We start from the raw sequence: 21,521 nt of genomic DNA on the forward strand, positions 1-21,521 counted from the left end.
ATGTAGTTCCCAGGAAAGGAGCTAGGTGGTGCCACTCACACTGCACGCTGCTCTGGGTGTGGGCTGCCTCTATAAAGGCTCACTGAAAACAAATGTTGAACTCGATTTTTGTTTTTCGCATTTTTTCGTAAAAGCAAAAATCCTTTTGGGATTTCTTTCAGTTAGCAAAATCAGGTACTAATGTAGGTTTTTTTTCCTAATAAAAGCAAAGTGGTGTAAAGTGAACTTTTGAAAAATGGGGATCCCTGTACCCCTGCCAGTACATGCACAGCCTCCCCCATTAACAACACCCCCCAACACAGTGGGACATTTTTGTCATTGATGAAGCTACACTGATACATCCTTCCCACCCAAACTCCATACTTGACATTGGGATCATTCTGTACGTTCTGTGGGTTTTGACCAATGTATAATGGCATGTATCCACCATTATAGTACCATGGAGAACAGCTTCACTACTTCACAGTCCACATTTAAAAGTTATTCTATTATTCTAATTGGTTTAGTGTTCTTTGGAGTTCTGCTTTTCCTCATGCTTCCCTCCTTTTTTTTCAAGCTTAGTTGGCCTACCTATGATTTTAGAAATGTTTCATTTTATAGATGAGAAAAAACCTTGTTCTAGAGAGGTGAAGCGACATGGGTAGGTGAGGCAGAGCGGGATCTGGAACCCAGGGGTTCCTTCAGCAGGCACCCCCTGAACACCCACTGCATTGCAGTCAGCCCTGGAAGAGCAAAAATTCACAGACAAGGCCCCTCCCGCTCAGGAAATTCAGGCTGGTGGGGGACTGAGGATAGAAACAAATTATAGTTCAACATGATAATTCCTCTAGTAGAGAGACAGGTAAAGTGGAGCATAGGCATGTAAGAGCTCCATCCAATGAGGCAAGGCAGAGGAGAGTTCACAGAGCAGGCGGGCGGGAGTGGAGGACACTGATTCGGATGGCAGACAGGGCTTTCCAGGCAGATGGCGACAGCCTCTGCAAGGGCAGGAAGCCCAAGGCTTAATGTTATGCTAAAGTCAGTTTTCCCCCATTAAGGTTTAAATTTATTGTGATTCAAAACAAAAATCTTACCAGGATTTTTCATGGAATTTGATAAGATTATTCTGAAATTGGTTAGAATAGCAAAGAAACCAATGAAAAAGGAGAGTAATGGAGGCGGCAGGGACACTTGTCCTGCCGAGAATCAAAACATATGGTAAAGATACATTAATGAACATTATGTGGTGTTTATGTAAGAAGAGATAAGTGGAGCAATAGAAACAATAAAATCCCCCAAATATAGGCAGGGCACTGTGTAAGGGAACTATCCCTGGTTAGGTATAACTGCCAACCCAGGGCCTATTCAACTACATTTTTCCAGCCATTTTAGAATATAACCTTTTAAGCCTAGAGAAATGATTGCTATGGATAAGAACCAAATCAGTTATTTGCAAAGGAAGTGTTTAGTACATGATTGTGCATAAAAACCCTACCTGCGGTCTAACATATGCTCCTGGAGATTTTGTGTCTCAAGGGTTTTTTTGTTTGTTTTTTATTTTAACACATGAAGAGTAGTACTGTGGTGATGTTACAGAAAAATATACTGAAATAAGTGTAGTTTGTATACATTTAGCCAAATTGCAGCATGTTAAATGTTTCTATCAGCAATAACATATGCAAAGAAGGGAAGAAGTGATTCTCTATCTTGAAGTTGTACAGATATAAGAAACGTCACTGGGCTTGTAGCTGATACAAGCTGCAAACTTACAGTTGTCTCCCTCCTCCTGGGAACCCTGGCCTTGGACAGGATCCTCAACCACACTCAGGCCATTCGTCAGGAGGAGCAGCAGCCAGGTCGGGAAGCAAGGGAACTGGGGAGAGACAAGGGAGTCAAGGAGAACTGGTTCCTTAAGGTTAGAAATGTGGAGAAAGGGATCTGAATTTCAGAAGGAAATGGAACAGAGCAGAGTTATGCTTGGCATGCCTCAAGTGTTTCAGTGGTGGACGTTAATTTGTCAAATATATTTATTTGTTGTATTTGTGTCCCCTCTAATTATTTTTCCATTATTCATCCCATTTGCTTTGTTGTTTATTTTCTCGGTAGATATAGTACATAGAGATCTAAAACTGGAAAACATAATGGTTAAAAGCAGCTTTATTGATGATCACAATGAAATGAACTTAAACATAAAGGTAAGATATTAAAAATGGTGGTAAATATTCGCCCATAAACAGTTTGATAGCAAAGGAGCAAAGTACATCCTCTTTTTAGATATGTTGTAGAAGCTTTGAGCAGCCAGAAAATAAGTGACTTGTGCTAAAACAATAAAAAACTCACAAGAGGTTGTAACTGACAATAATTTTGCAAGTTAAGTGGTGAAGTTGAATTTTTTTAAGTACATATTCATTTGGATAGTTCTAAATCATTAATTAATAGCAAGCAAACAGATGCTCTGAATTCTAATTAATTTCAAAATTATGCCTTTGATACTAAATGCCAAAGTCTGTATTTCTCACTGAAAATTTTCCTGGGTATTAATATTTATATCCTAAGCAAAATTAATGTGCCAAGTATTTATTCTTAAAGATTTTATTCAAATTAAGTGTTCCTTAATGTCAAATAAATGATAAGATACATTATTTATTACTTAGCACTTTACTAGTGCCTGCTCTCGAAACAAACGAATGCGTTAACTTAGGAATAATGTGTCTGTGGGTAGCTCGCTCTGCCGTGGCTGGTAAATCCCCATGATACAAGTCGGCTTAACGGCATGGTTGTTTCACCTGAGTGGATGTTCTTGAACATTTCCATTGTAAACTCCGTGTAGGCAAGATTCATGTCTGTCTCATTCACTGTTTGTACTTGGAGTAATGCCTGAAACATAGTATGTGCTCAGTTAATATTTGGTGAATGAAGGAATACATTCTCTCCAAAGAACAGAATTGGATCGTGAGACCTTTTGTTTATTTGATACCCATATAGATTTTCTGTGGAGAAAGACAGTGTCCTGGAACTTCAAGTGGGAAAATTGTGAAAACTCCTGGGGAAATGGATTAATCTGGTTACAAGAAGAATGATACCACATGCTGACAGGAACTTTTTCTTACTCCATAAGGAACTTTGCATTCAGTGTCTATGGATTGACAGCCTGTCTTTGGTTGTGTGATCAATAAATGTGCCTGTTTTTCTGCTTTCAGCCCAAGGCTGTTCCAACTTGGGAGACAAGACCAAGGGCACATACTGAATATTTAACAACTGAATGTTTAATGACCAAAGTTTAGAACTGAGCAGAGAGACTGTAGCCACAGCTGTAGCCACAGCCGCAGCAGGAGGACTCAGTGTGTTTGCAGTCACACTGTGTTTTTCCTGTTGCTTCTGGGAGTTTTTAGTGTAGTCATTGTTTTAACTAGTGCACTCCAGAAAACAAAGGGAATAATAAAGAAAAGATAGTGTTCACCAGCGATAGTGTTTTTAAAATAATTACAAAAAGGGGGAGTTTCTCTGAGTGCTGAAAAGGACAGTGATTTGCACTTACAACAGTGCTTTAAACTGAACATAGCTTGGGTGTCAGAAAAGTATATAATAAACATAGTAAGGCCAGAATGTCTTTTACAGTGAAAGAACTTCTTAAAAATAACTTTTACTTGAAAAAAATGAAATGCCTTCTCACAAGATGCTGCTTCCCATGTTGAACTGGTGAATTTAATTAGAAGGAACGAGCAATCAATGTCCTGGGCATTTTCTCAAGATTTCTAGAAGCCAAGCTTCTCTTTACCAAGTTTCTTCTTCTTTTCCTCCCCACCGCCACAAGGGGCCGGTGGGGAGGAAAAGCAAGGTCCTTATTTGTAATACAAGTAAAGTCCCTCCATCCTCCCAGTTCCTTGAGTTAAATGCAATGATGAAATCCTGCCTTCAGAATGAGGGAACGCTGGGGCAGGACATCAGGTGACTGAGTTTCTTCCTGCAGGTGACTGATTTTGGCTTAGCAGTGAAGAAGCAAGGTGGCAGTGAGGCCATGATGCAGACCACCTGTGGGACTCCCATGTATATGGGTAAGTTAGTGGGCCTGGAGTGATTTATTTGGTATTAAAATGTAGAGCAAGCGATGTAAGCAATTTGCTTTTGCCATCAGGACTTCGTGGCCCTGAGCAAGCTACTTTTTCTTTTAAGGTCAAATAATTTCAGTTGTTTTAGCGTTTTTCTCATTCAAAAATTGTAGTGTTTATTGTTTTTCCGGGCTCTTCTTAAAGTTGTTTATTTCTCTTAAGGAATCACACCCCAAGCTTAATTATTGTTTTTATTAATTCATGCTAAAATAATGTCTTTTCCTTCTTTCATTCTTGATTCAATTTCATTGTCATCAAATAGTTTTTCATGAAGAATACTAATTTGTAAAAGAACAATTTCCCATTTTTCTAAATGTGATTTTAGCAGCTTTACTAAACTATAATTTCAATGCCATAAAAGATGTGCCATTCAGTGATTTCCCATACCCTCACCACAGCCCAGTTTTAGAAAACTCCTACCCCCCAAGGTTGCCTCATGCCTGTTTGTACTTAGCCTCATGCCCATCCCAGTCCCAGGTAACCACTAATCTGCTTGTCTGTGTAGATTTGCGTTTTCTGAACATTCCCCGGAAATGGAGCTGCACAATATGTAGCCTATTATGTCTGGTTTCTTTCCCTCGGTGTCATGTTTTTGAGGTGTATCCCTGTTGTAGAGTGTGTCCACAGTCCGCACCTTTGTGTTGCTACACAGTGGGCCACCGCATGGATGTGCTGTATTTTGTCTACTCATTAGCTGATGAATGTGGGGACTATTTCCAGTTTGGGCTGTTATGAATAATGGTGTTGTGAACATTCATGTGCAAGTTTTTATATGGCCATATGGTTTTATTTTTTTTTTTAATATTCTATTTATTTTTTTAGAGAGAGGGGAAAGAAGGGAGAAAGAGAGGGCAAGAAACATGTGCTAGAGAAGCATAGATCAGTTGCCTCTTGCATGCTCCCAGTGCGGCGACCTGGCCTGCAACCCAGGCATGTGCCCCGACTGTGAATCAAACTGGCGACCTATCAGTCTACAGGCCAGTGCTCCATCCAATGAGCCACACCAGCCAGGACAATTTATATGGTTTTATTTTCTTTGTGTAGCTACCTAGGAGTGAAATTACTGGCTCATATATTATTTATGTTTAAATCTTTAAGCAACTGCCAAACGATTTTCCAAAGTGGCTGTAACATTTAACTTTTCTACTAGTAATGTATGAGGGTTTCAGTTTCTTCACATCCTGGCTGATACTTGATATTGCTTTTTTAAACTGCAGCCATTCTAGTGGGTATGAAGTAGTATCGCAGTGTGGTTTTAATTTGCATGACCCTAGTGACCAGTGCTGTTGAGCATCTTTTCCTGTACTTATTAGTTATTTATGTCTGCTCTGATGATGTATCTGTTCAAGTCTGTACCTATTGAGATAATCATGTATTTTAAATTTATTAATGAAGTAATGACATTAATGGCTTTTTAAAATGTTGAACCATCCTTGCACTTGGTTTAATATACTGCTGTGTTCAGTTTGTCACCACTTTATTGAGGAGCAATGGGTGTAGCTTGCTTTGTTTGGTGCTGCCCTCGTCTATTGTGATGTTAGTGTTATGCTAGCCTCATTTATTTTATTTATTTATTTGGTGTATTTTGATAATTTTTATTGTATTTTTTCCATTACCCTTTATCCCCCTTATACCGTATTCTACCTCCACCTACACTCTCCCCATCTGCAATCAACGCACTTGTCCGTGACCATGCGTCCTTATTCTCTTTTGCTCCATTCCTCCACCCCAACTCTCCCCCACTCAGAGCTTGTCTCCTGCTCTCTATCTATGAGTCTGTCTCTGTTTTGCTTGTTAGTTCAGTTTGTTCACTATATTCCACATACAAGTGAAGTCATATGGTTCTTGTCTTTCTCTGACTGGTTTATTTCACTTAGCGTAGTGTTCTCCAGGTCCATCCATGCTGTTGCAAAGGGTAAAATTTTCTTCATTTTTTATGACTGAGTAGTATTCCATTGTCTTTTTTGCTGTTGGGGTTATCCTGGCCTCATTTAAAAAATAAAACATTTTCACTCTTTATATGCTCATGAACCATTTAAGAAGTAGAAATTATTTATTCATTAGTTTGATGAAATTTCCCCTTAAAATATTTTGGTCCTGGTACTCTTTGGGGAATACAGTTTCTATTGCATTTTCAATTTATTCTAGGTTATTCAAGTTTTCCACATCTTTTTGAATCCTTTTTATACTTTTTTAAGAAAACTATTTATTACATTGCAATTTTACATTTTATTGACATAAATATGCAAATATAGTCACTTAAAATTTTCAAATTTCCTTGCATATTTGTGGTTCTATCCTCCCACTGATCCCTAACATTTTTTAAGAAGGCAGATTGACGTTATGTCAGTGCTACGGCCTCTGACACTGCCTGGCTAACCGGATTTCAGCTCTGTCCTCACTGTCTGCTGAGCCCCAGGCAAACAGCTGCTTTTGTCACAGTTTCTACGTCATAGAACAGGGATTATGTCACTCATTTATCAAAATACTTTTGAGGGTCTTTGTGTCAGACACTGGGCCAGATATTGGGACTATAATAGTGAACAAAACATCATGTTGGTGAAAATACCAAACAAGATGAAGAAGTAAAATATCTGGTATATTAGAGAGAAGTGCGAAGGGAGAAAAATAAACGGGGAAGGGGAGAGGACACATTTAGGATGGTAATACTCTTGTCTTACCAGGTTGACGTGAGAATTAAATGAGAAAATATATGTACAGTGATTAGCACAGTGCCTGGTACTTGGTGCTCAACATTAGCTCTTTTAATATATTAATCTTCTTTTTCTTGATCAGATTTGTTAGTGGTGGGGCCAGTTTATTGGGATCTCAGAGAACTGGCTCAACTCCAATGTTATGCAGTTTGCTTTTTTATTAATTTCAGCTTTAATCTTTGAATTCCTTTTCTCTACTTTCTTTTGGTTTATTTTTTAACTTTCTAGGCTAAACGTTTATTTTCAGTCTTCTCATTTTCTAATAAATGCATTTGAGGTTATGTATTTTCCTCTGAGTAATTCTTTTACAATTTCTTTTGCTTTATACAGTGTCCAAATTACATGGACTATTTCTTAATAGCCTGTAACTTTGGTTTTAGTCTTCCTCTTTAGTTCAAGATGTATTTAGAAGTGCTTTCAGAATTTTCTAGGTTGTTATGTATTTGCCATTCACGTGAATGTGTGTAGTGTTCCTAGCCTTTGGTTTTTCTGTCTGGTTTTCTTCATGTTAGTAGGCAATTGTGACTTAAAAGCATTACCAGCTTTTAGTAATTTTCTTTATGATTGAACACATGATTTGTTTCCGTAAATGTTGCATTGGGTGTTTAGAAGTGTGTATATTCCTGGTTAGCTGAGCATGAAAATTTTTCTGTGTTTGTGTTTATAAAATTAAATGTGATACCTTTGTGATGTAAACTTTCCATATTGTTAATTTTTCTTGCTGCTGCTTTTGATTTCTGAGAGAGAACATTCTTTAAAGTTCTCTCATCAAGATGGGACTTTGAGAAATTCTTTTTGTACTTCTGGTAGATTTGTTTTAAAAACCTACTTTACTGAAATATAACTGACATACAATAAAATGCACAAATATCAAGTGTAAAATTCTACAAGTTTTGAGAAAGGCATGTACTTGTATAGTCACCACCCCAGTGGAGATACGGAACACCTCTGTCTCTCCAGACAGTTTCTTTGTCCCCCTCAGACAGTCCCCATGCAGACAGACCCCAGCAACCACGCGTGATTTCTGGCTCCGTAGCTCAGCAGCGTTTGTGTGGGGCTTTATATACATTGAATTATGCAGTACATATTTTTCTGTCTGTTTTCTTCTGTTCCATGTAATGATTTTAGATATATTAGTAGTTTGTTCTTTCCTCCTTCCTTTCCCTTCCTTCCTCCCTTCTTTCCTTCCTTCTTTCCTTCCTCCTTTCATTCCCTCCTTCCCTCCTTCTTTTCCTTCTTTCTCCCTTCTTTCTCCCTTCTTTCTCCCTTCTTTCTCCCTTTCTTCCCCTTCCTTCCTTCCTTCCTTCCTTCCTTCCTTCCTTCCTTCCTTCCTTCCTTCCAAGGATTTTACTGAGTTCATTGATTTTTGTTTTGGGGGATTTTTTTGGCCTGCTTGATGCATAAGGTTTCAAAATTGTTTTATCTTATTTGGGAAAAGGCTACTTTAGATTCTGTTCATATCCTTCTGTTGGCAAAAGACATCTGGTCTGTAGTTATATGGGGAAGATATAGCCAAGCACCCTGAGTTTTATGCCTGCTTATTAGTTGTCTACACTGGTAACAAGTGAGAGAACAAGAGAGAACAGATGGTTTGCAGAGCTTTGCTGACTTTCTAAATGGCTCCTTGGCACGGTTATCCCGGCCTCTGCCTCCCTCTGAGAGCTGGGATGGCAGTGCAATAGAAATGCCTCTGATAATTAAGGTGACTCTTAAAGAGTGAGGGACGGGACCTGGGCCCCTGCAGTGTCTTCATGTCTCATCTCTACAGAGATTCTTCATGGAATATAATCCCAGAATGTGCCCTTGTCATAGGCATGTGGCCAGCGAGCAACTTGAACTTTAATGATTCCGTATTTAAAGAGTAAGTAAAGTTAAAGAAAACAAGCAGCTGCTTAAAGGACACTATTGATCAGTTAATTTTCAATGACTTGGAGATGAATTACTCAGTTTGTAAATTTTCTATAGTGAAGTATTCATTCTCTCTTCCATTTACTTTTTAACTTTTTTATGCTTTTTAGCTCCTTTAACAATACAAAGAGGAAATGAAATTCCATTTGCTTTTAGTAGTTATAAAAGGTGTGTGTGTGTCTGTCTGTGTGTGTAGGTGAAGGAGATTGAAACTGTTTTCTAAAATAAAATCACTTTTGCCCTGACCCATGTGGCTTGGTTGGCTGAAGCATTGTCCAGCAAAGTGAAAGGTGGGCAGTGTATCACTGGCTGGTGTAGCTCAGTGGATTGAGCGCAGGCCTGCAAACCAAATAACTGTGGTTCGATTCTCAGTCAGGGCACATGCCTGGGTTGCAGGCCAGTTCCCAGAGCAGGGGACACATGAGAGGCAACCATACATTGATATTTCTCTCCCTCTCTCTTTCCCTTCTCCTCTAATAATAAATAAATAAATAAATAAAATCTTAAAAAAAAAAAAGGTGAGCAGTTTAGCTTCTTGTCAGAGCACATGCCTGGGTTGTGGGTTTGGCCCTCAGTCAGGGAGTGGACCAGATGCAACTGATTGATGTTTCTCTGTCACATGGATGTTTCTCTCCCTCTTTCTTTCTTCCTTCACCTCTCTCTAAAAGTAATTAAATAAAATTTTTAAAAAATAAAAGCACTTTTGTAACTTTGGGCAAGTCACTTAACGTATCTAAACCTCAGTCTCCTCACTGGCAAAGTGAGTCAAATACCTACATACTCATCTCACAAGGTCCTCGACATCACTTACATAAGTGCCATAGTCTGTACAAAAGTGCTTTGTCAGTGTTAGAATTCTAATGACATCTATGCATGTATTTTATTTTTATATTTACAACTGTTCTATTCTTCCTTTTTCCTTAAAGATATTTGATTCCTTGCTGTAGAGATATAATAGACTTATTTCCAAAATATATGTGACTTTCTTAAAAGCTAGCATTATAAAAAATCTAGTCATTAAAAAATATGCTACCTTAAAGTTAAAAAAAAAATAGTTCTACTTTGAAAAGCTTGTTTAAAGGAACACTGTTGTGAACACGTTGCACAGGGTGGGAGGGGAGGGAGCACTGTGCCTATTGGCTGATCCAGTTACGTCGCAGGGAGCTCGCTCTTTGTGTCAGTTTCCTCATTTGGAAAGCATGGAAAATAATTCATGTTCTGTCAGGGCAGTGCCATGATGTTATTATCTTACCACAGCGATTTATAACCATAAATCGTAGTTTTTCTCTGAATCCAGATTTCTGCATATTGGGCTTACTTTAAATTATAACCACTTAAGTCATGTATTTAATTCTATTTTTGGAAAAGAAATGAGATATGTTGTCTTCTACTGTAACTACACAATCTTTTCAATATCATTTCTTTTTTTTCTTTTTTAAAAAAAATATATTTTATTGATTATGCCATTATGGTTGTCCTATTTCCCCCTTCATTCCCTTCTACCCTGCACACCCCTCCCCACCATTCCCCCCCTTTAGTTTATGTCTACATTGTCTCAAGTTCTTTAGATTCTATATTTCCCATAATACTCTTGCCCTCCCCTATCTATTTTCTACCTACCATCTATGCTATTTATTCTCTGTACCTTCTTCCCCCTTCTCCTCCTCCCACTCCCCTCTTGCTAACCCTCCATGTGATCTCCATTTCTATGGTTCCGCTCCTGTCCTCTTAGTTTGCTTTTGTTTTAAGTGTGGTTGTTAATAACTGCGAGTTTGCTGTTCTTTCACTGTTCATATTTTTTATCTTCTTTTTCTTAGATTAGTCCCTTTAACATTTCATATAATAAGGGCTTAGATGATGAACTCCTTGAACTTGACCTTATCTGAGAAGCACTTTATCTGCCCTTCCATTCTCTAAATGAAAGCTTTGCTGGATAGAGCAATCTTGGATGTAGGTCTTTGGATTTCATGACTTGGAATACTTCTTTCCAGCCCCTTCTTGCCTGTAAGGTCTCTTTTGAGAAATCCACTGACAGTCTGATGGGAACTCCTTTGTAGGTGACTGTCCCCTTATCTCTTGCTGCTTCTAGGATTCTCTCCTGCATTTTAATCTTGGCTAATGTAATTATGATGTGCCTTGGTGTGTTCCTTCTTGGGTCCAACTTCCTTGGGACTCTTGAGCTTCCTGGATTCCCTAGAAGTCTATTTCCTTTGCCAGATTGGGGAAGTTCTCCTTTATTATTTGTTCAATAAGTTTTCCACTTGTTGCTCTTCCTCTTCCCCTTCTGGTACCCCTATAATTTGGATGTTGGAATGTTTAAAGATGCCCTGGAGGTTCCTAAGCCTCTTCTCATTTTTTTGAATTCTTGTTTCTTCATACTTTTCTGTTTGGTTGTTTCTTTCTTCCTTCTGGCCCACTCCATTGATTGGAGTCCCAGTTTTCTTTCCATCACTATTGGTTCCCTGTGCATTTCCCTTCATTTCACTTAGTTTAGCCTTCATTTTTTCATCTAATTTGTGACTAAAATCAACCAGTTCTGTGACCATCCAGATCACCAATATTTTGAACTATGCATCTGAGAGGTAGGCTGTTTCTTGGTCACTTAGAGTTTTTGGCTCTGGGGCTTTGAGTTCTTGAGCCATGATGTTTTGGTCTGTTCGTGCCTGTTATGTATGAGGGGCGGAGCCCTAGGTGTTCACTAGGGCGGGGCAACTCAGTGACTGGGTTGTGACCCAGTATGTGGGGGTGGGGTCAGAGAGGGGCAGTGGCAGTTCACTCTGCTAGTTCCTGCTGCAGGGGCCTGTGCGGTCAGTCTGACAGCTCGTTCCTTTGCTTGGTTTATCCGTGCGCGAATGTGTGACCTTGTGCCCTCACTGGGTCTGCCCATTGCAACCCCATGCCTGGGATCTGCCAACTGCCGCCTGTGCACCTGGATCAGTCTGGCAGAGTTTTCCTTCGCAACCGCGCTCCTCCAGTCTCTGGCTCCGCCCCTCTTACCGGTCTGGCTGAATGGTTCGTTGTTGTCGGACTTCCGTATAGTTCAATTTTCTGTGTTTTGGTTGTGTTTTTGTTACTAAACCTTTGTTGTCTTTAAACTTGGTTGTGTGAGGAGGCACAGTGTTTCCACCTAGGCCTCCATCTTGGCTGGAAGTCCTGCAATATCATTTCTTAACAATTCCAGAGGAATGAAGAGTAGTCATGCATTCAGTCACACAGTTTGTGCCGTCGCTCTTTTGGAAGCTGAGTGACAGGAGTGAGGATGTAGTGACATCAGTTGTTAGGGCCTGTACATTATTCATTTAACATCTGCCATCGGTTCTGGTTTTCCCTGTGGGGGAATAGATTACAGCACATCAGCACATTTTTCATGCTTTGTGTTTAAGCATTTAAAAGTCATACATTGTATTATTAAGATTTTATTTATTTATCTTTAGAGTGGAAGAGAAGGAGAGAAATATCAATGTATGGTTGCCTCTTGTGAGTCCCCTACTGGGGACTGGCCTGCAACCCAGGCACGTGCCCTGACTGGGAATTGAACCGCAATCGTGTGGTTCTCAGGCCCGCGCTCAATCCACTGAGCTACACCAGCCAGGGCTGTATTATTGTCTCTCGTGCATCCCCTGGTGGGAACTGGCCCGCAACCCAGGCATGTGCCCTGACTGGAAATCGAATCGCGATCCTCTGGTTCGCAGGCCTGCGCTCAATCCACTGAGCTACGCCAGGGCTGTATTATTAATACTATTTTATTTCTGGTTGTTTGGCAGCTCCTGAGGTCATCAATGCCCACGACTACAGCCAGCAGTGTGACATCTGGAGCATAGGGGTCATCATGTACATTTTGTGAGTAGCTCGCTGAATGCGCAGTTTACAATGCATGTTTTCTAGCACAATCATGTAGATTTTCAGTTAAAAGTAAACAATATAGTTTTTAAACAGTGACTGAAAAAGCTGGGAGTTCAGTCTGAAAGCTCTCTCACTAGTTGTCAGGTACTTACATTACATATTTTTTAATTCACTTTTTATTAATCTGTAACAATGCACTGTATGAAGTGAACGTAGTGAAAAACCTGCCCTAAAACTTCCCTGATCTTTTGCTACAAATCAAGCTTCTTTGCTTCTTTGTGTTTTTTTAGGAGACCACTAAGAGCCCGTCGGGTAGGGGGCTGTCCTAGGAACTGGCACTAGAGCTACCCTGCGCATGGGCAGGTGTGATGAGTGCACACTAGCCAGGCGGGGGTTCAGCCCGGGGTCCCTGTGCCCCGTGCCTCTTGGTCATGCAGTTCCTTCTGCCTGGAATGTTCTTTCGTCTCTGCTAACTTCTGTCAGACATTAACACTTTGTATTTTGCAAATTCCTACTCGGCCTCAGCAGAGTTACTATGTTCATTATGCATACTTTCCCAGAGGATTTAAGGCAACATGCAGAAATGTATGCAAAATAGTAACATTGAAAGAAAAGCAAAATAATAAGAATATTTAACCAGGAAGGTTAGCATGTGTGTAAATTTGGTAGAATTAATTGTCACTTCTCTGTGTTCTCATAGCACTTTTAAAAACTCGATTATAATGCTGTACTTAATTATTGTATTATGTGTATTGTATCTATTTTTCTTGCTCTAAATTCCATGAGGGACAGACATCTTACTCATCTTTGCATCCCTGGCATCTGGTACAATAGTAGGCATGTAGTCAGTGCTCAATATCTGTTTGTTAATTGAATTAAAGTGAATTTTGTAAGAGGCATTCTGAAAAGTCAGGGACCATTGTTCTGCCTCTTGATGAATATGAACATTTTTGTGTTGATGCAACATTAGTCATGTGGCCATACTGAAGATTTCACTGTGTACTTCCTCTTCCAGACCATTCCTAAATATTGACATCACAATAGTTACACTTTCGTAGTTTTGTGGGGTGGAATACACAGGCAGTGGAAATTGGATGATTGGATTATAGCTGTAACTCAGGTGGTCAGCATGCATTGCCTGCTTAGATTACATTAAGTATAAATGTAGTCACACAGTTTTGATCATTTTTTTGTGTTAGTTAGAATCATATTGTAAAAATTCTGAGCCTTAGTCTTTAATTAAAAATATAACCATTTTAACATAGTGTTTTATACTCTTAAGTCTCTCTAGACAACACAAATCAAATATATGTGCAACCTAATATTACATAATTCATGTGTTTGCTGCCTTCTTAGTTTTGAATTTGATGTTAAGGAAAGTGATAGCGTATTAATATGTTAATTTTTTCTCTTTCTTGATGATACCATTTTAATTTTTCTGCTTCAGAGCATCACTGCACATCATCACAAACGACATCTTTTTTCCTTTACAGTAGGCTCTTACTTAGCTAATCGGTGCCTGTTCATTAATCTGCCTGAGCCCAGTGATCTTGGGTAATTTCCTTCACTGAGGGTACAAACACATTACCTCCTCCAGGGGGGGTTATTTTCTTGTTTATCGGTAACTTCTGATTTATTTCTACTTAATTGGACAATGTTAACATACTTTCTCAAGGTGAAATTAACATAAATACTCTTTATGGGTATATCCTCTGCTATTTTGATTCCTGTGAATGCAGCAGAAAATAATAGGAAAGCATTAAGAGGCATTTTTCATGTCTTGGATTTGCTTTTCTGGATGTGCAGAAAATTGCTGTCATAAAATTTCACATGCTGCTGATTGACCAGCCATTAGATACATTCTTGTGTAAGTAAAATTGCAAAGGACAGAAAAAAAAGTGAAATTTTAAAAACGTAGCCCTTAAGCTATAGTTGCCTGCTAGTCGGGCAGCGCAGGAGCAGTGGAGAAACCAGCGAATGTGCACGTCGCTGGTTATTAACAGACGCGGTGAGCTGGTCTTTTGCTGGCCCATACTTGTTGCAGTCGATAGTCATTGTCCATAAGACCTTTTTTTCTGGCTTTTTAAAAGTTGCATTTTAAAAGTGAATAGTGGTGAGGCAGGTAAGATCAGAGAAAGGAGGATCAGAAGGAGCTGGAGAAATGGAAAAGTATTAAAACGAGAGTTTGAGGAGCAATTTGGTAAATACCCATCTTGTACCAAAGAAGGGCCTGTTGGTAAATAAAAAGCTACATTATCCATCCTAGTTTGATAAACTAGTAGGACAAAAACACCTTTTTCCCCCTCAGAAAATCATCATCATCATTTTCATTCAAAATTTTTATTAAATGTAGACTTATTAAAAGATGTTTGTGGGAAAGATTTTTAAAGAACTTAAAGGCATAGCTAAAAAATCAGTAGAACTTATGGCCAAGATGGAGGCATAAGTGGAAATACTATGCCTCCTCGCACAACCAAAATTAAGGACAACAAAGATTTAGAAAGAAAAACAGAACCAGCACAGACAGAAAATTGAACTGTATAGAAGTCTGACAACCATTCAACCAGACCAGTAAGAGGGACGGGGTTGGTGGAGAGGGGTTGCAGCAGGAAAAGGCGGTGGCTGCCAGATCCGGGAGTGCAGGTGGCATGGGGCTGACCGTGGTCACACATTTGTACGCAGATAAACTAGGCAAAATTGGGCAGTGAGACAGATCGTGCAACCCAGGGCTCCAGTGCCAGGAAATAAAGCCTAAAAGCACCAGTTGAAAAGGTTCTGGGAAAGACTCCCAGCCTTACAGGAGAGTTCGTTGGAGAGACCCACAGGGTCCTAGAACGTACATAAGCTCACCCGCCCAGGAACCAGCACCAGAAAGCCCCAATTTGCTTGTGGGAAGGGGCAGAAGGGACTGAAATCCGAGAGAGGGGGGAGCAAACGCCATTTTTCTCTCTCTGACCCTACCCTCACATACAGCATCACAACCCAGCCACTGGGTTACCCTGCCCTGGTGAACACCTAAGGCTCCGCCCCTCACTATGTAACAGGTGCGACCTGACCAAAAAATTATGGCTCAAATAGAAGAACAAATCAAAGCTCCAGAGCCAATACTTTTAAGCAACCAAGAGATAGCCAACCTATCAGATGCACAGTTCAAAATACTGGTGATTAGGATGGTCACAGAACTCGTTGATTTTAGTCGCAAATTAGATGAAAAAATGAAGGCTAAACTAAGTGAAATGAAGGGAAATGCACAGGGAACCAATAGTGATGGAAAGAAAACTGGGACTCCAATCAATGGAGTGGGCCAGAAGGAAGAAAGAAACAACCAAACAGAAAAGTATGAAGAAACAAGAATTCAAAAAAATGAGAAGAGGCTTAGGAACCTCCAGGGCATCTTTAAACATTCCAACATCCAAATTATAGGGGTACCAGAAGGGGAAGAGGAAGAGCAACAAGTGGAAAACTTATTGAACAAATAATAAAGGAGAACTTCCCCAATCTGGCAAAGGAAATAGACTTCTAGGGAATCCAGGAAGCTCAAGAGTCCCAAGGAAGTTGGACCCAAGAAGGAACACACCAAGGCACATCATAATTACATTAGCCAAGATTAAAATGCAGGAGAGAATCCTAGAAGCAGCAAGAGATAAGGGGACAGTCACCTACAAAGGAGTTCCCATCAGACTGTCAGTGGATTTCTCAAAAGAGACCTTACAGGCAAGAAGGGGCTGGAAAGAAGTATTCCAAGTCATGAAATCCAAAGACCTACATCCAAGATTGCTCTATCCAGCAAAGCTTTCATTTAGAGAATGGAAGGGCAGATAAAGTGCTTCTCAGATAAGGTCAAGTTCAAGGAGTTCATCATCTAAGCCCTTATTATATGAAATGTTAAAGGGACTAATCTAAGAAAAAGAAGATAAAAAATATGAACAGTGAAAGAACAGCAAACTCGCAGTTATTAGCAACCACACCTAAAACAAAAGCAAACTAAGCAAACAACTACAACAGGAACAGAACCATAGAAATGAAGATCACATGCAGGGTTAGCAACAGGAGAGTGAGAGGAGGAGAGAGGGCGATGGTACAGAGAATAAGTAGCATAGATGGTGGGGAGAAAATGGGCAGGGGGAGGGCAAGAGTAGTGTGGGAAATGTAGAAGCTAAAGAACTTATGACACATGGACATGAACTAAATGGGGGGAATGTGGGTGGGAGGGGCTATGCCAGGTGGAGGGGAATGAAGGGGGAGAAATGGGATATCTGTAATAGCATAATCAATAAAATACATTATAAAAGAAAGAAAAAGGCCCTGGCTGGATAGCTCAGTGGATTAAGCACAGGCCTGCGAACCAGACGATCGCGGTTCGATTCCCAGTCAGGGCACATGCCTGGGTTGCAGGCGGGTTCCTTGCAGGCTAACTACCAGCAGGGGACGCACAAAAGGCAACCATACATTGATGTTTCTCTCCCTCTTTCCTTCCCCTCTAAAGATAAATAAACAAATAAAATCTTTAAAAAAAAAGAAAGAAAAAGAAAGAATGAAAGAAAGGAAGAAGAAAAAGTGTTGTTGACATCAAAAGTAAATTTGAGGTTGGCAATGATTTAAAAAATTAGTAGAAATGTAACTGATAGACTTAGAGATCATTATACTTAAGTACATATTAGAGCAGAATTTGGGAAGAGTAATAGAATTGCGCCATTTTATTCTTTCAGCATTAAAGTGGGAAAAATATACAGTCTTGAGAGTTGAAGAGTAGACAGATGGAGTCGCTCTGTGAGGAGTCCAGGTCTGACTTCTGTCCGGCCGTCACGGTGATACTCTGGTCATCATTTTCAGGGTTGCTCCCAGAGGCAGGGTTGGCCATAATGACGATGGCTAACACTTGCTGACAATGGACTGGGAAGAACTGAATTCAACTTTAAGCACACTTTTGTAGGCTGGGACTGGATTATCTACTGAAGCATAGGTTTGCCCTGCTCTTCGTTAAGCATAGCACAGTTTTTCCATGTAAAAGATCCTGACGACACGTAGCTCCTGTATTCTGGAATGTACAGACAAGCTTGGGTTCCCACACACTGGTCATGGCTGCAGTGATGTCGGTCATTCCATCTGCTCAGCTTTCGCCCTTTCAGACTGAAGTGTCACATCATCTGTGGGGGCGACTTTAATCGCAAGTCCCCCCGAGTGCCACGGATGGAGAGTAAATCATGACTGAGATATGATGTGATCTGCTTAGGGAAGAAAAGTGGCCATTTTCCCAGAGGGAAAAGACTGTGGGCTGGTGGCCAGTTTCTCAGGGGAGACAAAGGCCAGCAGTGGCCAGTTTCTCCAAGGAGAAAAAGGCCCCGAGCACCCTCTTCCAGGGTTTTTATTGGGTTCTAATACACAGGAATACCGGGCAGCAAGGATCAAACAGTAGATAACATTTCAAAGAAATCCGAGGGCTTAGTCTGAGTCAGTCTGTCAGGAACAGAGTTTTAGGGTTTCCTGCTCAAACCCTTAACATATGAATGAAAGCACTCTTAGCAGAGCAGATTTCCCAGGTTTATCAGGAAGTCCTTGCGATGCCAGATTTTTCCCCAGGACACGCTCTAGCAAGCAAGGCAAGGAGCTGTACCTCTCCCAACAGATATTCAGACTTAAGGGGATTAGAGCCAGGAAGTGCTTCTCCCAGAGGACGTGGGGACTGGGGCTTTGACAAAGCCGGGGGTGATAATCCATTGCTCTTTGTTGCAGCCCCCTGAGTCCTTCCATGATGACTTCCCAAGTGATTGTGTCTGGCTTAGGTTGCCCCCCCTCTGAGGGGTCTTACCCATCAAGGACTTCCAACCATGCTTTGGGGGCAGGGAAGAAACTGAGGCAGTGTTTGCTACTAGAGACAAGCCTGTCTCCTGCGGCTCACATTCCAGAGGTTGTCCCTCGCACTTAGCTACAAGGGGTCGAGATACAATTCCTAGAACCAGGCAGAGCGGTCTACAACAATCATCACCATCTGATTTTTCTCATCCAGACCTTCTTCATTTTGTATGCTATTTTTGAAGAGTTCTGATCATTTTAAAGGATTTTTTTTAGCTTGACTCAGATCTATAGATGTTTCCAGGGTTATTCTTGGTTTAGTCTTAGTAACATTTGCATAGTCTTTTACCTTGGATAAAATTCTTACATGGTCATTTAGACTCTGATAACTCAGTATATTTTCCCAGAAGTTTAGTTCAGTTCATGTGCCGTTAGCATTACATTACCTCTGCTCACAATAACCTGTGTCTCCTCTATTATCTGCAACCACTCCTGTGTGCACACCTTCCTGTATTTCAACCCTGGCTAAGCTTAGTGTTTCTCCACCTGGAACAGCTTTGGGTCATTTGCAGATCTGGAGGTTTCAGTGACGGGTGTCCAACCTTTTGGTGTCTCTGGGCCACACATTAAATGCACAAACACTAACAAAAACAAAAAAACCCCAAAACCTCATAATCTTTTAAGTAAGTTTACAATTTTGTGTTGAGCCACATACATGGCCATCCTGGGCTGCATGCGGCCCATGGGCTGTGGGCTAGACACCCCTGGGCTGGGTGTAAGAGCCTAGCACTGATCTTGCAAAACCCCTTTGCTTCTGTTTCTACACAGAGGAGGTATGTCCTGTTGTTACATGCCATTGACTTGGCTTCAACTCTTGGAAACTCTGTGACTGAGTGATGTCCATGGTGTCCTGTCCTCACCAGCCCTACTCAGTTCCTGTAGATTCATGCCTATGGCTTCTTTTAAGAAATATTTTTTAATACCGTGCTAGGATGATCGAGTGGTTAAAACTTTTTTTATTGTATTTTTTCCATTACCATGTAGTCCCCTTATACACCCTCCCCCACAAATCACCATACTGATGTCCAGAAGTCCTTTTTCCTCATTGCTCAGTCCCCTACACCCCATAACCCGCCCCTGCATCTATCCTCCTGCTCTTTATCTGTGAGTCTGTCTTTTCCGAAGAACCTACCTTCTCATGATGTGCCCCTAGGAGGACAGCTTCCGTGCTGTCATTTTGCCTTGAGCAATGTGTCAGACGTAACTTGCTCTAGGACCCATGTGTTCCTCTTTCTGGCCGTCTGGGGTATCCATGGAGGTCTTGTCCAACATCTTTTCTCAAGTGAATCATTTTTTGTGTGTGTCATTCTTCTCCATCGTCCAACTTTCACATCCATGCACAGGAATTGGGAATATGAGGGCATGGATGAGCTTAGCCTTGGTCTCTAATGACACATCTTTGCTCTTGACGGTCTTTCCCAATTCTTACATTTCTGCCCTTTTAAGTCTCAGTCTTCTTGCTCTTTTTTTTTAGAAATTTTACTAATTTATTTTTAGAGAGATGGGAAGGGAGGGAGAAAGAGAGGGAGAGAAGCCTCACTTGGACGCCTCTCACACTCTCTCAACCAGGAGCCTGGTCCACAACCCAGGCATGTGCCCTGACTGGGAATTGAACCAGCGATCTGCAGTTTGTAGGATGACAACCAACCCACTGATTCACCCCAGTCAGGGCTCAAGTCTCAGTCTCTTCTTGATTTCTTGGCCGCAGCCCATTTTTATCTTTTATTTATTTAATTTCTAGTTGTTATTGAATTTACCGGGGTGACAGTGGTTAGCAAAATTATATAGGTTTCACGTATAGTCTCCATTTGAATTAATGACTGAACCAAGATAAGCAAAATCTTTAACAGTTTCCGTGTCTTCATGTCTCTCCTTCTTCCTGTCTTTTATGTAAATATGAAGCAGCACTATTTCCAAGTCCTGTGGAAACTTAATTTTTAATAGCCTTATTTGGATTTTTTAAAACATCTAAAGAAAACGATTGCCTTTGTTGTAGATTATGTGGAGAACCGCCCTTTTTGGCAAGCTCAGAAGAGAAGCTTTTTGAGTTAATAAGAAAAGGAGAACTGCATTTCGATGGTCCGGTTTGGGATTCCATAAGTGATTGTGGTAATGCGGATTCGTTATTATTTACTAAAGCAAATGTGCACAATCGTAGTGAAGAATTGTAGTTTGCTAGTAATTCAGATACTTGAAACCTTTGTTTAGTCATTGAATTTACTTGTAGAAATAACACTTTTTACTTGTGGAAATAGTGATTATCTTCACTGTGATTTTTATAGTCAAAACTCCCAACCAAAACAGAAACTACATAGTAAAAATTGAAGAGGAAATGTGCTGATTATCTAGTTAATTTTTACTGTAGAACATAAATCAGCTAATCCAGGCAATAAAACTTCACTGTAGGCCCTTAATTTTATTTCTAAGCTATTTATACTGATGATATTTATTTTATAATGGTTATTTTTCCTTCATGTCATACAGACCTAATTCTAAATAAATTGGAAATTAAGTGTTACTAATTGCAGTTAGGAAATGAGATATTCAGGATATTCCTTTATTTGCAGCCAAAAGTGTTTTGAAACAACTTATGAAAGTAGATCCTGCTCACAGAATCACAGCTAAGGAGCTACTGGATAATCAGTGGTTAACAGTAAGTTACTGCGTTACAACACTTTTTCTTTCTTGTTGACATTCTACCATTGCTCATTTCTTTTCATTTGGCCTCATAGCTTGTATATAGTTTTTATTAAAAAATATAGTCAATTTCTCTTATCTTCTGACAAGTTTAAAAAATTACTGAGTCTTGCACATTTCTGAAATGGGTATCTACAAACTTAGCATTTCTAACAGGGAACTCATGAGTCACCCCCCTGTGTAAGCATATTAGATAATGCTAAGTGTGAGACGCCTATGTGCCGTCCACCTAGAGATATCAAATATACCTGAATATATGGGTCTTGAGCTGGAAAAGCCTGAGCTGGAACTGTAAGTGTGGGAATTGGGAGTAGACAGATGCCATAGAAAGCTATTAGGCTGAAGAGATGAATTAGGAAGAAAATACAGATAGAAAGGAAAAGAGACCCCTGCACCCTGCTTTTAGATAATACAACAT

At 40.2% G+C, this 21,521-nt stretch overlaps 1 protein-coding gene across 5 annotated transcripts in view; it reads left to right on the forward strand.

Annotated features, from left to right (window-relative positions):
• STK33 (serine/threonine kinase 33) overlaps positions 1–21,521 on the forward strand; it is a 139,934-nt gene that overhangs the window by 91,305 nt on the left and 27,108 nt on the right. For all 5 annotated transcript variants that reach the window (XM_037050137.1, XM_037050138.1, XM_037050139.1 and 2 more), the window contains 5 exons: positions 2,086–2,174; positions 3,950–4,034; positions 12,475–12,550; positions 20,403–20,515; positions 20,974–21,059. In XM_037050137.1, the coding sequence (XP_036906032.1) occupies positions 2,086–2,174; positions 3,950–4,034; positions 12,475–12,550; positions 20,403–20,515; positions 20,974–21,059 (449 nt within the window). The remainder of the gene's footprint in view (positions 1–2,085; positions 2,175–3,949; positions 4,035–12,474; positions 12,551–20,402; positions 20,516–20,973; positions 21,060–21,521) is intronic.

This window comes from Sturnira hondurensis, unplaced genomic scaffold (genome assembly GCF_014824575.4).
Source record: "Sturnira hondurensis isolate 20B ecotype Veracruz unplaced genomic scaffold, ASM1482457v3 Scaffold0006505, whole genome shotgun sequence".
Classification (NCBI taxonomy): domain Eukaryota; kingdom Metazoa; phylum Chordata; class Mammalia; order Chiroptera; family Phyllostomidae; genus Sturnira; species Sturnira hondurensis.